Here is a 13,619-nt window from a genome sequence, read left to right on the forward strand (position 1 = left end):
ACTGAATCTGTAAGTATTAAATTCAACCTGTTGTTTGTTCATGACCAGATCTGTAAGTATTGGATGCAACCTGTTGTTTGTTCATGACCAGATCTGTAAATATTCGATTCAACCTGTTGTTTGTTCATGACCAGATCTTTAAATATTTGATGCAACCTGATGCAAACTATTGTTTGTTCATGACCAGATCTTTAAATATTGGATGCAACCGTTTAATTGTTCATGACTGGATCTGTAAGTATTGGATGCAACCTTTTTTTTTGTTCATGACCAGATCTGTAAATATTGTATGCAACCTGTCGTTTGTTCATGACCGGATCTGTAAGTATTGGATGCAACCTGCTGTTTGTTCATGACTGAATCTGTAAGTATCCGATTCAACCTGTTGTTTGTTCATGACCAGATCTGTAAGAATTGGATGCAACCTGTTGTTTGTGCATGACCAGATCTGTTAGTATGGGATGCAACCTGTTGTTTGTTCATGACTTGATCTGTAAGTATTGGATGCAACATGTTGTTTAAAAAAAAAATTAACATATTATTTATTTTGTCATAGTACAATATTTTCTCTTTCTTGTTCATGTAAAACACATGTGAAAACCAGGGGTAAAAGCACAGAGTTATTTTGTTTGTGAATGCTAGCTAAATTGATTGAGATTTCTGGTTAAAATTGCATCAAATTGATTCAAGGTAGATAATAAGCAAGAGTCAAAAGGGAGAAAATTGCCAAATGCTTGCATCAAAAAGCAGGATTCACTTCAATTGTAATAAGTTTTAGAAAAATCTAACCAGTATCATGACCCTTTCAAAAGCCACACGTATATTTGAATGTTATTGTCTCCTCCTACCCTTAAGGATGACATGCACGTGAGGGCGTACAACTACAACACCCTGGAGAGGGTCCACCAGTTTGAGGCACACTCTGACTACATCCGCTGTATTGCCGTCCACCCCACACAGCCATTCTTTCTCACCAGCAGTGGTGAGTCATTGTTGTTTTTTTTTGGTCAAATTTTGGGCTGAAATTTGGCCCCCATTCCAAAACTAAATAAGTATACGAGGGGTGTTCCAGAAGATCGTGGACTTTCGCTCTAACTTATTAGTTTGATGGCAAACGTCAATGAAATTTACATATGATACAAACCAATTATCACGGACTTTATATATAAGCTAAAAATGCATGAATTCCATAAAGTGCGATTGAAACACGTTGCCATAGAGACCTCAGTAATGACATGCAGCACACGCATATATTTTATTTATTTATTTATATTTTATAAGTATGAGCGTTACGCGAAGTTAAATTTGGTTTAAATGTCGTTGATAAAAATAATTTGTGGCAAATTTCACGTGACGTTGACTTCACATATCTACGTCATTCAAAGTTGTTTACATCATTCTCAGCTGTAACCCCGCGACGGTAAAAACGTAAAAACGACAGTGGTTAACGTAACGAAATCATGTCGTCAGTCGACAACGTTGAACTACGCATGGTGATTCAATTTTGTCACTCATTGGGCTACACACCGACCAAAACGTTTGAGGAAGTTAAAAAGTCGAAACAATTCAACTGCTCAAGATCGTTGGTATTCAACAAACCATGACGGACAAAGACTTGATTAAAACAGATAGGTGCGATATATTGCAGAAGAGCTTGGAATTGGCATTTCAACGGTTTACAGATTACTAACCGAGGATTTCAAAATGTGCAAGGTTAGCGCTTGATGGGTTCCGAAACTCCTCCCTGATGAAGAACGAGAGAAACACGTTTAGTGCTCTGAAGAGTTTTGGAGAAGATACCGTAAAGGAGGAGAGCGCTTTTTTGGATCATATCGTCACACTTGATGAGAATTGGTTATGGCATTATGATCCGGAGACGAAAGCACAATCAGCAGTGTGGAAAACAGCAGTAAGTCCTCCGCCGAAGAAAGCCCGGGTTATGAAGTCTGGTGGAAAACATATGTTCATCTTCTTCATGGATAGACGGGGAATGCTGCTCATCCACCAGGTGCCCGATGTTCAGATAAATGCTACATATTATCAAAAGGTAATAAAATTTCGTTATTGAATTATGTATTGCTATTTTGACAATTTTGTAATTACTGAAAATCATTCGTATTTGAAATAGAAAATAAATTAATTACAATTTTAAAAAGTTACATGAAACTTAAAATTCTTTAATTTGCCTACTGCAGGTACTTCGCTGGGATTTAATGAATGCTCCAAGGAAAATGAGACCTACGATTGCTGCCTCAGCCGTCATACTACACCACGACAATGCACCTGCGCATAGGGCAGGGCTCGAAATTAACTTTTTTTTCTACTTGCAAAACATTGCGAGCTGCTTTAATACCAACTCGCAAAATCAAAAACAGTCTCGCAAATTTTGCAGGAAACAAAAAAAAAGTTTGGACATTAATTTAGTACTATTAAAACAAAATAAAAAGTACTTAACATACACATTTTATGTCTGCAATAATACAAAGATATCAGTTCCTTTGACCAAAAGGGTATTGTTTTCAAATATAAATGTGTCGTGTTCCCTCAGAAAACAAAGTTTAAGTGTCAGTTTGGGATATTTTTAATGGGTTTTCAAATATTGAAAAAAATCAGCTATGATATTGTGTGTTGAGTGTGACGTCACCAAAATACAAATCAACGGTTAACTTTACTTTATCTTTCGTATTTTTATTTCCGTCTGTAGGCAAAAAGAAACTAATTATGTTTGGCTTTGATGCCATGTCTGTTCAAGTTCAATGAACAAATGAGAATAGTCAACTGTTTCACGTTCTTTGTTCTTTGTTCCAATACTATCTGCGTATCTGTACTATAAGTATACCAGTCTTCATACAAGGTGCGCGCTTCCGCATACAGGTATTCAGACGTTCTGTAAATTGACCTACGGTTTAGCGTTCATGACGTCGAGTGCATTTATACATGTATTACTAGTTTTTTTCCCCACTATTTCTTTACTCGCAAAAAAATACTAGTGGCTTAAAACTTAAATCGCAATCAGTATTTTTCACTCGCATTTTGCGAGTGTTGGAGTGTTAATTTCGAGCCCTGCATAGGGCCCAGTCAACGGAACTTGAGATAGATGTAATCGGGTTTCAGCGCCTCAGTCATCCTCCTGACAGTCCGGATTTGGCCCCTATGGACTTCCGTGTCTTCCCGGAAGTTAAATCACAGTTGTGTGGTATTCGCTTTGCAAGTACACAGGAACTTACAGTTGCAGCACAGAGAATCGTGTCGTCTTTTGACGCTGACTGGTATAGAGACACTTTTGAAAAGTGGATTTCCCGACACATAAAGTGCATTCCAGTTGGAGGTGATTATGTGGAAAAGATTTGACAGTTGTTAACTTCATAACGTCATTGACGTTGAACAGAAACGTTACATGTGCGTAGCTGTGCGCATTGTGCACATGTTTGAATCTCTGTAAAATATTTTTTGTTTTATGTATTTCCATGATATTTGGAGAGTAGATTTGGAAAGGACGAAATATTCTTAGCATGCTATTTGTCTATCCATTTATGTTACCAAATGAAAGTTAGAGCGAAAATCCACGAACTTCTGGAACATCCCTTGTATATATTTTTCCAAATAACTGCTAAAAATTCTCCATCAAAGGTTAAAAAAAAATCTTTTAGTTATCTCCCTATTTATATCCCTATCAAGTCAACTGACAAATATGGAAAATGATTTTTCTTTCAGACGACATGCTGATCAAGCTGTGGGACTGGGACAAGAAGTGGACGTGCACACAGGTGTTTGAGGGTCACAGCCACTACGTGATGCAGATTGTCATCAACCCTAAGGACAACAACACCTTCGCCAGTGCCTCACTGGACAGGACTGTTAAGGTAAGGACAACAACACCTTCGCCAGTGCCTCACTGGACAGGACTGTTAAGGTAAGGACAACAACACCTTCGCCAGTGCCTCACTGGACAGGACTGTTAAGGTAAGGACAACAACACCTTCGCCAGTGCCTCACTGGACAGGACTGTTAAGGTAAGGACAACAACACCTTCGCCAGTGCCTCACTGGACAGGACTGTTAAGGTAAGGACAACAACACCTTCGCCAGTGCCTCACTGGACAGGACTGTTAAGGTAAGGACAACAACACCTTCGCCAGTGCCTCACTGAACAGGACTGTTAAGGTAAGGACAACAACACCTTCGCCAGTGCCTCACTGGACAGGACTGTTAAGGTACTCGGCCCGTAGCTTGGCCCGTAGCTTACTGGCTCTGGGAAAGTGCGTAAAATGACTCATATTAGCTTGTGCAGTTGTTCATGGTATTGTCATCAACCCTAAGGACAACAACACCTTCGCCAGTGCCTCACTGGACAGGACTGTTAAGGTACTTGGCCCGTAGCTTACAGTATAGGACTGACTACCACCTTCGCCAGTGCCTCACTGGACAGGACTGTTAAGGTACTCTGCCCGTAGCTTACAGTATAAGACTCTCTGGAAAAGTGTGTAGAATGTCTCAGATTAGCTTGTGCGGTTGTTCATGGTATTTTTGTTTTAAACCCAGTTTATGCGTAAGGTGTTAACCCTTTACTCCTCGGATATGTTTTCTTACGCATTTGTAGTCCCTTAGAAAATCAAAACAACTTCATTAGCTTATTATTAGACAGGACCAACAGGGCACTGGGCCAGTATTCACAAAATATCTGAGCAAGACCCTGGGCAAATGGGGCACGATGTATTTGGGTGAAGTGACATCCCAGATTGGTCTGTGCAGTATACGCAGGCTAATCAGGGTAGACACTTTCGGCTTTTTTAGTATTTTTTGTTTAAAGGGAGTGTCTTCTTTCCAAATTTTCAGTGAAGGCGAAAAGTGTTACCCATGATTAGCCTGTGCACAGGATTATCTTGGGCAACACTTTACGCACAGTATTAAGCCCTGTATTCCAAGAACGCGATTCATATCTTAATGGAGATCTGAAATCAGGGATTTTAGCTAGCCTAAGCATGATGTGTATTGCTTTAAGGCTGTATTAGAACCTAGATATTTGGTTTCAGCATCATGTAGTGGTTCGGTACAATTTGTTTTTTTCAAGTTGGCCATGTACCTGAGAATCAAATTGTATGTATAGACTTAAATAGAAATGTGATATTTTTAGTTTTACGTAAGTAAAGATAAAATGATGTTAAACCAGAGTTACAGGACATTAAAATAACCTAAGACTTGATTTATTTTTAGCTCACCTGAGCGATAGCTCGAGGTGAGCTATTGTGATCACTCAGCGTCCGGCGTCCGTCCGTCCGTCCGTCCGTCTGTCTGTCTGTAAACAATTTGTAAACATCTTCTTCTACTAAACCATTGAGCCAATTTCAACTCAATTTCATGTGGAGCATCCCTAGGTCATGGGACAAAAGAATTGTTAAAAAAAATTTGATCGCATAACCAATATGGCCGCCATGACCATATATGGTAAAAACCTTAAAAAATCTTCTTGTCAGAAACCGCTCATCAGATTTTCAAAAAAATTCACAGGGATGACCTTTGAGGGCTCCCCTGAAAAAGTTGTTCAAAGAAATTTGATTCGTCAAAAAACATGGCCGCAGGAGCTCGTTGAACTTTGCATGTTTATTCGTTTTTGCCTATTTTGTGAAAACTTTCAAAAATCTTCCACATTTTTTGTCCGATCCTTTCCAAATTTGCACAGTGTCTTTATATCAATGAGGACACGAACCCTACAAAAAATGAGCATTATTGGTCTATGAAGTACAGAATTACCTCCCCTTGAATTGAGAAAATGGTGTTTATGCAATGAAGTCCAAATTTTTCATCCAATTCTTTCCAAACTTGTAAGGATTTAGCATGGTTCAAACAAGGGAAACAACTACGGTTTATGCATGTTCTTTTTATTACAGATTTACCTCCCTTTAATTCATTCAAAATCTCATTTTACAGCAGAGATTCCAAATCTGACCTGTAAATGAGCCCCATATTTACTGCCAGTGCTAGGTTACCTTTTCCCATTTGATCATTCTTAAGTATTGGTCTTGTAATGCTGCTACTGCATCTGCTACTGCTACTGCTACTACTACTACTACTACTACTACTACTACTACTACTACTACTACTACTACTACTACTACTACTTCTTCTACTACTACTACTAGTACTACTACTACTAGTACTACTACTACCACCACCACCACCACCACCACCACCACCACCACCACGTCTACTATTACTACTTCTACTACTACTGCCACTACTACTACTACTACTTTTACCACTACTACTACTACTACTACTACTACTACTACTACTACCACTACTACTACTACTACTACTACTACTACTACTACTACTACTACTTCTACTACTACTACCACTACTACTACTACTACTTCTACTACTACTACTACTACTACTACTACTACTACTACTACAACTACTATTACTACTACTACTACTACTACTACTACTACTACTACCACTACTACTGCTACTACTACTACTACTACTACTACTACTACACCACCACCACCACCACCACCACCACCATTCACAGTGACAAAAAACGTATTCACACAATGGCTGCTACTACAACTTATAGCCCATATAGGGGGGCATGCATGTTTTACAAACAGCCCTTGTTTCTATGGGATTTTAACCACAACTGTTCATGTTTATCTCCGACACATATTTTTAGGTCACCTGTCATGAAGTGACACGGTGAGCTTATGTGATCGTGTGATGTCCGGCGTCCGTTGTGCGTGCCTGCGTTTGTCCGTGCGTCGGTCCGTCAACAATTTGTTTGTGTAGACAGTAGAGGTCACAGTTTGCATCCAATCTTGATGAAATTTGGTCAAAATGTTTATCTTGATGAAATCCGGTTTGGGATTGTATTTGGGTCATCTGGGGTCAAAAACAAGGTCACTAGGTCAAATAATAGAACAACCTTCTGTAGACAATAGAGGTCACAGTTTTCATCCAATCTTTATGAAATTTGGTCAGAATGTTTATCTTGATGAAATCTGGGTTGGGATTTTATTTGAGTCATCTGGGGTCAAAAACTAGGTCACTAGGTCAAATAATAGAAAAACCTTGTGTAGACATTAGAGATCACAGTTTTCATCCAACCTTTATGAAATTTGGTCAGAATTCTTGATGAAATCTGGGTGGGATTGTATTTGGGTCATCTGGGGTAAAAATCTAGGTCAAATAAATAGAAAAACCTTGTGTTGACAATAGAGGTCACAGTTTTCATCCAATATTTATGAACTGTGGTCAGAATGTTTATCTTGATGAAATCTGGATTGGGATTGTATTTGGGTCATCTAGAGTCAGGAACTAGGTCACTAGGTCAAATCATAGAAAAACATTGTGTAGACAATAGAGGTCATAGTTTTCATCTGATCTTAATGAGTCAGGTGAGCGATTCAGGGCCATCATGGCCCTCTTGTTTGTTTAGTCTTCCATGACAAAGACACACTAATTTCTTCTTTTTCTCAAGGTATGGCAGCTGGGCTCGGCGAATCCCAATTTCACCCTTGAGGGCCATGAGAAGGGAGTGAACTGCATCGACTATTACAGCGGGGGAGATAAGCCTTACCTGATCTCGGGGGCTGATGACAGACTCATCAAGATATGGGACTACCAGGTACAGTCAAGTGTGTGCTAATAGCTCAAACATTTTATGCAGCAAACTTTACCTTTAATGTCTGAATTATTATTATTTTGGACATGTTATGGGTGATTTTGAAAAAAAAATGTAGCCAAATGGAAATGTCTTTAGCCAATTGTCCTTAAATGTAGCCATTGGCTAATATGGTGAATGGCAGTTACAACAACAACTTCATGTTATCATTATTTTATCAGCCATGAATAAATGAATAAAATTCAGAACGTTTTTTTGCATTTCAAGACAAGACATGTGTAAACAATTAGTTCCATACAGATATAAGGACAACTTACTGTCCTAATTATTTTATCAGCAATCAATAAAGAAAGAAAGTACGGAAAGTTTATTTGTCCTTTCAGAACAAGACGTGTGTGCAGACCCTGGAAGGCCATGCACAGAACATCTCAGCTGTAGCCTTCCATCCTGAGTTGCCCATCATCATGACCGGCTCTGAGGATGGTAGAACCTTTTTTTTTTCTTACCATTTTGGGAATGGGGCAGTGTCCCGTTGGATTTGGAAAATCGCAGCGTTTGGAACACAATAGGGAAATTAAGTAGTGTTTTTCCCAGGTCATTTTAGCATGGCGAAAAGCCACGCCGCCCTCCCGGATCGCCACTCTGCCCTTTTCAAAGGCAAATTTCGCCACGCGCCCTTTTTTTCAAAGGCAAATTTCGCCACGCGCCCTTATCGATAACATCTTTATTGCCTTACGATCTAACTTGGTCCGCAAAATCAGCTTCCTTGATTGTCTGTGACGCTCCGACTGTGCTTGATTTACTCGCGAGACGTCAACGTCTAATCGACTATATAAATTGAGCAGATTTAATCTATTACAGTGCTCGATTTATAGGTAGGTCTAACTGACTGCTCCAAAGCTGTGAATTAGTCATGCGTGAATAACCCCGTGTCAGTATCAATCGATAATGCCGAAGGCTATGTTATACCAAGCGCACTTTTCGGACGGCAATGTGTACCAGGGCTCGAATTTAACTTTTTTTTTCTACTTGCAAAACATTGCGAGCAGCTTTAATACTAACTCGCAAAATCAAAAACATTCTCGCAAATTTTAGTATTATAGAACACGTGTGAGTAATCGACTGTTTCACATTCTCTGTACCAATACCATCCGCGTATCTGTACTATAAGTATACCAGTCTACATAAAAGGTGCACGCTTAAGCATACGATATTCGGACGTTCTGTAAATTGACCTACGGTTTAGCGTTCACGACGTCGAGCGCATTAAGCAATATTACTCTTTTTTCGGCATAGCTGTATTAAGCCAGCTTTTCACCTTACCTGACCTGTGTTAAGTGTCCAATAAAATTCAAATAAAATTTCCCGCGGCTAGGTACGAATTAATACACTTCATTTATTCCATTGGCTGATTTGAGTATACCACCAGAACATTGAAAACATATCCTCGTCTTTGTAACACTGTTCTTCTGCATGAAACAATTTTATCTCTAATGAAAAGGCTTAATAGATAGAACAGTTTTACACTCAATTCTTGACATCAATACAGTTTGTTTGTAAATCTTTTATTTTCATAGAAGTACCAGCGCAAAAGCGTTAATACTTAAAGGCTATGTTCTCATATTTAGTGCTTACTTCCATATTCTATCAACATGTAAACATGTAAAAGTATAAAGAGCAGTGGAAGCGAGGCCTCACTTTCATGGATTGCATTTCAACCCGCGAGGTATCGATTTTATATACAGGTCATCACCAGAGTTCGCGACGAGTAAAATAATCGTTATATAATAAAGACGCTATCCGTGAACTAGGTGACCTGGAATTTTCTTTAGACCAGAAATATTATGGTATGTCAATAATAGATTCTTAAAGTGTTATCAACAATACAATGATAAATATTATTTTTGATTAATTTAACAATAATTATTCCACCATATTGACTAATGTATTAATCATGAGCGCGATGATTCTCGATATTGTTAATAATCGAATCAAATGGCAATGCCCGACAAACCACAAAAACAGGTTTGTTCGAAGAACAAAAGAAGATGCGCCTATAAATACGTATACTTCGCGTGTGGCCGGTTGAATCATATGTTTTAATTTCACTTCAATTCTTTTTTTGGTTTTCTGATTTGTTTCTATAGGCTTATGACCAGCAATATGTAATAATGTAAAATAAGCAGAGAAAACTCCGCGTAACATCCCGTACTGCGTGTGATGCAGCTAAGAACTGCACAGAAAGACATTCGCTATCCTTGATCTCATTCATTGAACTATCAACGCCGTATATCTTTTTTAAAGATATTTCTTGTTTCACTATTTCTTTTCTCGCAAAAAAATACTAGTGGCTAAAAACTTAACTCGCAATCGGTATTTTTCACTCGCATTTTGCGAGTGTGCGAGTGTTAATTTCGAGCCTTGGTGTACTCCTCCACAATAAATCGGGACTTTTGATGAAAAACTCGATGTTATTCTCGTGGCAATTGTGGATTGCATGCATTATTCAGTTATATCAAAACATATATTTTTATGCATAATTAAATTTAAAATCACAAACAAATTTATTCTTAAAGTTTTCGACTTTAAGATAATAAGATCTAATTATTGAAATAATTACTGAGATGTATACTAATTTAACAAAATGCGAATCGCGTATACGATTTAACGTTGCAATGCGCACCTGTCGCTTACATCATTTGACATTTTATCAACATGGCGGACTATACAGAATTAAATTGTGACTCGGCAAAAATGGCAAATAACGTCGTAAACGATCGCATTAACGATGGAGATTATACATTAAGAAGGAATTAATGAAATGTCTGTGATAATCAACGATGCATAAAAATGTTTTAGATAGCAACAACATTATTTATTTATTTGTAATCTACTCAGTGGATGTATTTTATGTCACGGAAACGAGTGTTTGCATATTGTTAGCGATCAATTTACTCGCAATGTTATTTTAAACATCTGTCAAGATTATTGTTAGAAAATGGGATAAGACAAACATGGTTTCATTTATATGTTAGTGGATCTGTGTATAATCAGATTCATATGCATATATTGCTTTATTATGTTTGTCGTGCTGTACAGTTTATTGAAACAGCATGGAACTTAAATGTGCATTGCAAGGTAAATATATTAATATAAATCATAGTAAGTTAAATACATCTATTACCATTAAATGTGCTTGTTTATATTTTTTTTCCACAACTGCCTCTGATGCGATTACATGTTTCTCCCTAATTCAGGTATTCACGGAACGTTTTTGCCCTTTTTTGCCTAAACTGCGCGCTAAAATGCCCTTTTTTTAAAGTAATGGGCCATGCCCCTTTGCCCTCCTGGGAAAAACACTATTGAGAGTTGTTGTTTTTTGCTAAAAATGATTCAAAAATGCGAATCAAATTGTTTTCAATATTAACTTTTATAATGTTTATCTAGTTGTGCTGCATGGGAGATTAGCAAAATGTTGCTTTAAATTTATTTTTTTTTATGCCTCCATTTGGGTGGCATATAGCAGTTGAACTGTCCGTCAGTCATTATGTGTGTATGTCAGTCCGTCCGTCCGAAAACTTTAATGGCCATAACTTTTTCAATATTGACGATAGCAACTTTATATTTATCATGCATATGCATCTCATGGAGCTGCACATTTTGAGTGGTGAAAGGTAAAGGTCAAGGTCATCCTTCAAGGTCAAATGTCTAATATATGGCGTCTGTCTGTCCGTCCAAAAACTTTAACATTGGCCATAACTTTTTCACTGTTGAAGATAGCAACTTTATATTTGGCATGCATGTGCATCTCACGGAGCTGCACATTTTGAGTGGTGAAAGGTCAAGGTCATCCTTCAAGGTCAAATGTCTAATATATGGCGTCTGTCCGTCCGTCCAAAAACTTTAACATTGGCCATAACTTTTTCACTATTGAAGATAGCAACTTGATATTCGGCATGCATGCAGGCATGGCGAAATTAGAAAAAATCTGCCGGTCATCCGGACAGGCATTTCAGAAAATGTGCCGGTCCGGAGAAAATTTAGCCGGACCGTAAAGCAACAACAACTTAACTAGAAAATTCAAAAATGGCAGCGATCACATCTTGATCTCTTTATTCAACCGGCCGTTAAATTGATTTTAATCGCTTAGAGGTTACACTGGCAGCTAATTGGTGTTAATCGGTTGTGTAATGTCAATCATGTTGTGAAAAATTCGCGTGTCAGTTTTTATTACATGTATTCCCTATTAGAACGGTTCGGTGCGACAATTTCAATAACGTATGTGCAAGCCGAATAATTATCAAATTAAAGTTATTCGAAACGATTTAAACATTCTTACTTTAATATGATTGCAGTTTGGAGCGGCTGTTAAAATATACTGCGCACAGTACAAAACACGTTACCTGACATTTAATGATTAAGGCATTTCATTTTTCAGAACGTTTACTAGTAATTAATTAAATAAAAAAGACGATTTATTTACATGCTAACGCAGTGTAATTGTTAACAGAGATTCATTTTCATTTTTGACCAGTATCAGAAAGTCCCCGGGAAGCACGTTTTTTTACATGGCACTGCATATGATGCAATAAAAACATTTCTTTGTACATGTATCGTATTGCATTCAATCTAAATTTAAATTCGCTCGTCCAATGAAAGCTCTGCCCCATAATGCACTGTACTCTTTACACTTATGAAAAATGGCGTATGCATATGGTTGTGTTGATCACGATACCATATTTTATTGTCCTTATCCTACTCGAAAAATATGTAAAAGCTATCAAGATCTTTTTTGTTAGAACGCAGTTGGCGATTTTGCAAACGAGTTTAAAGTAGGTGTTGTGTAACAAGTTGGATTTGCTAATTGTACGTAACAAACCTACAGCAAACATCAAAACAACGAGCGATTTCATTTTCATGATGTAGTAAGCGATTTGCTCTTCGAATTTTCAACTTGAAAAAAAAAAGATTTGTTTGCAATCATTTCACATTTTGCCGGTCACCAGGACCGACATTCTTGTTAAACCTGCCGGACCAAATTGAAATCTGCCGGTCAGGACCGGCGGACCGGCAATTTCGCCAAGCCTGTGCATGTGTATCATGGAGCTGAACATTTTGAGTGGTGAAGGTCAAGGTCATCCTTCAAGGTCAAATGTCAAATATATGGCGTCTGTCCGTCTGAAAATTATAACATTTGCCATAATTTTTTCAATATTGAAGATAGCAACTTGATATTTGGCATGCATGTGTATCTCATGAAGCTGCGCATTTTGAGTGGTGGAAGTTCAAGGTCAATGTCATCCTTCAAGGTCAAAGGTCAAAAAATAAATTAAAAAATCAAAGCGGCGTTCTCATGAAGCTGCACATTTTGAGCGGTGGAAGTTCAAGGTCAAGGTCATCCTTCAAGGTCAAAGGTCAAAAAATAATAATTTCAAAGCAGCGCGATAGGGGGGCATTGTGTTTCTGACGAACACATCTCTTGTTTGTTGTTAAATCTTCAAATGGGGAGGGATACCAGCCCTGATTTAAAAAAAAAACAGACTGTCATTTGTATCCTCACCTAATACCTGTCCCCACATAAAACAAGCAACAACAACATTTGGATACCATTTAATTTTTACTTATGTGACAAATTATGATTTCTAGGTTCAAGGTCTTTGGACATTGTATAAAGTTTTATGTTATTATACTGGTATGCAGAGCTTGACATTGACTTTAAAATGCACTTTATTAGTTAGACTGGAAGCTTACATTACACTTGTCTGGAACAAACATTTGCTTGCCCTGATCTAAACACTTGACTTAATATTCTATCCCTTTGTCCCCCTAAAGTAAACAAAAAAAAGCCAACAACAACAACATTTGATTGAATACCATTAATGCACAAAGTGTATTCCTCTCATATCACTTATGTGTTTTTATGCCCCCGGTAGGGTGGCATATAGCAGTTGAACTGTCCGTCAGTATGTCATTATGTGTGTGTGTCAGTCTGT

At 37.9% G+C, this 13,619-nt stretch overlaps 1 protein-coding gene across 19 annotated transcripts in view; it reads left to right on the forward strand.

The window, feature by feature from the left end:
- Nucleotides 1-13,619, forward strand: part of LOC127841135 (coatomer subunit beta'-like) — a 238,277-nt gene that overhangs the window by 12,643 nt on the left and 212,015 nt on the right. For 11 of the 19 annotated variants that reach the window (XR_008030718.1, XR_008030719.1, XM_052369731.1 and 8 more), the window contains exons 4-7: nucleotides 856-982; nucleotides 3,715-3,863; nucleotides 7,483-7,629; nucleotides 8,010-8,109. Coding sequence is in view for 17 of the 19 variants with exons in the window: in XM_052369731.1 (XP_052225691.1) it covers nucleotides 856-982; nucleotides 3,715-3,863; nucleotides 7,483-7,629; nucleotides 8,010-8,109 (523 nt within the window). In the remaining 2 variants the exon portion in view is untranslated. The other 8 variants (XM_052369743.1, XM_052369744.1, XM_052369745.1 and 5 more) reach the window with 8 other exon arrangements.

Source organism: Dreissena polymorpha, chromosome 8 (genome assembly GCF_020536995.1).
Source record: "Dreissena polymorpha isolate Duluth1 chromosome 8, UMN_Dpol_1.0, whole genome shotgun sequence".
Classification (NCBI taxonomy): Eukaryota; Metazoa; Mollusca; class Bivalvia; order Myida; family Dreissenidae; genus Dreissena; species Dreissena polymorpha.